The sequence below is a fragment of the Phytophthora infestans genome, genomic scaffold, assembly GCF_000142945.1.
Source record: "Phytophthora infestans T30-4 supercont1.4436 genomic scaffold, whole genome shotgun sequence".
Lineage (NCBI taxonomy): Eukaryota > Oomycota > Peronosporomycetes > Peronosporales > Peronosporaceae > Phytophthora > Phytophthora infestans.
Window position 1 is genome coordinate 1 of NW_003304244.1, and position 1,162 is coordinate 1,162.

A 1,162-nucleotide genomic window follows, 5' to 3' on the forward strand; every position below is an offset into this window, starting at 1 on the left:
CGCAAGAAATGCACGCTCTTGTAGACGTCTCCGTACATGACAATGTCCTTGACCACACTGAGTGTCACGATGTACATCTGGCCGTCGTAGAACACACAGCCGATCAACTGCTCCGACTTGAACTCGTACACGATGAGCTTGGAGCCCACGGCGGCCAACACGTACGGGCCGAGCTGCGAGACCATGGAGACGGCTCCCTGTCTGTGCTCCTTGATGAATACCAGTCGCAGCTTGGGCAGCTTCCCACTTGTCGCGCCGCCTTCCTCGTTTACGTACTGCGCGTAGTCAAGTTCGTACAGCAGCAGGCGACCGCGACCGCTTTCATCCTCGCCATGGGGACCCACCCAGCCCGTGCCAACCACCAAGTACGGACGCTTCTTCTTGTTCCACTCCGGAGACGTCGACGCCACTTCCTCCTTCATCAGAGACGAGTCGTACAGATACATGAGCTTCACACTGAGCACCACCTCGTAGCGCTCAAAGTGAACACGAAACACTCCACGACGTCCCCACTCGCCGAACTCGTCCGTCTGTACCAAGCGCAACTCGTACACGTCTTCTTCAGTGTGCGCCATGTGGTCGGTCTCGTAGTCCGCGAACATCTCAGCGGTCGGCGCCATCACGTTACTGCCGAGAGGGTTCCCGTTCGGGTCCAAGTTCTCCGGTTCCAGCTCCTCCTCTGCGCCTTCCACTTCCGTGGCTCGATCTGCGTCGGCTGGCTTCAGTCTGGCGCTGCAAACGACAGCATACGTCGGCGCTTCAAGCGCTTCTGCCACACCTCCGGGACCGTGGCTGCCCAAGTACAGCATGTGGTGTAGCGTAGCTCCAAACTCCGCCTTTTGGAGCACAAACCCGCCGCTGGAAGGCAGGATCGTCGACGTTTTACTGGACGGAAGCTCGCACACTCGCAACGCACCGCGGGAGTGGAAGTAGATGAAGCCATTCGGACAGCTCCAATGGTGGAACGGCGTGAAACTCAGCACTGGCACACTCACTCGAGGCGCGGCATTCTTGGACGTGCCATTCGCCTTAGGCGGAGCGGAGCTAGGGACGCACATGGGGACGAAGGACGCGTGGCCACGGTCTCCCAGAATCCACATCGGGTGAGCTCCTCGGAAGAACGCGCCGCTCATATTGTTGACGTTGTAGAAGCACGTCAGCA

At 59.1% G+C, this 1,162-nt stretch overlaps 1 protein-coding gene across 1 annotated transcript; it reads right to left on the reverse strand.

Annotated features, from left to right (window-relative positions):
* Nucleotides 1-103: 103 nt before the first annotated feature.
* PITG_22616 (uncharacterized protein) lies at nt 104-1,133 on the reverse strand (the record flags this gene model as incomplete). The annotated part of the gene is made up of 2 exons (XM_002909661.1): nt 104-122; nt 166-1,133. The coding sequence occupies 2 exons, from the start codon at nt 1,131-1,133 to the stop codon at nt 104-106; spliced, it is 987 nt and encodes a 328-aa protein (XP_002909707.1).
* Nucleotides 1,134-1,162: the final 29 nt, after the last annotated feature.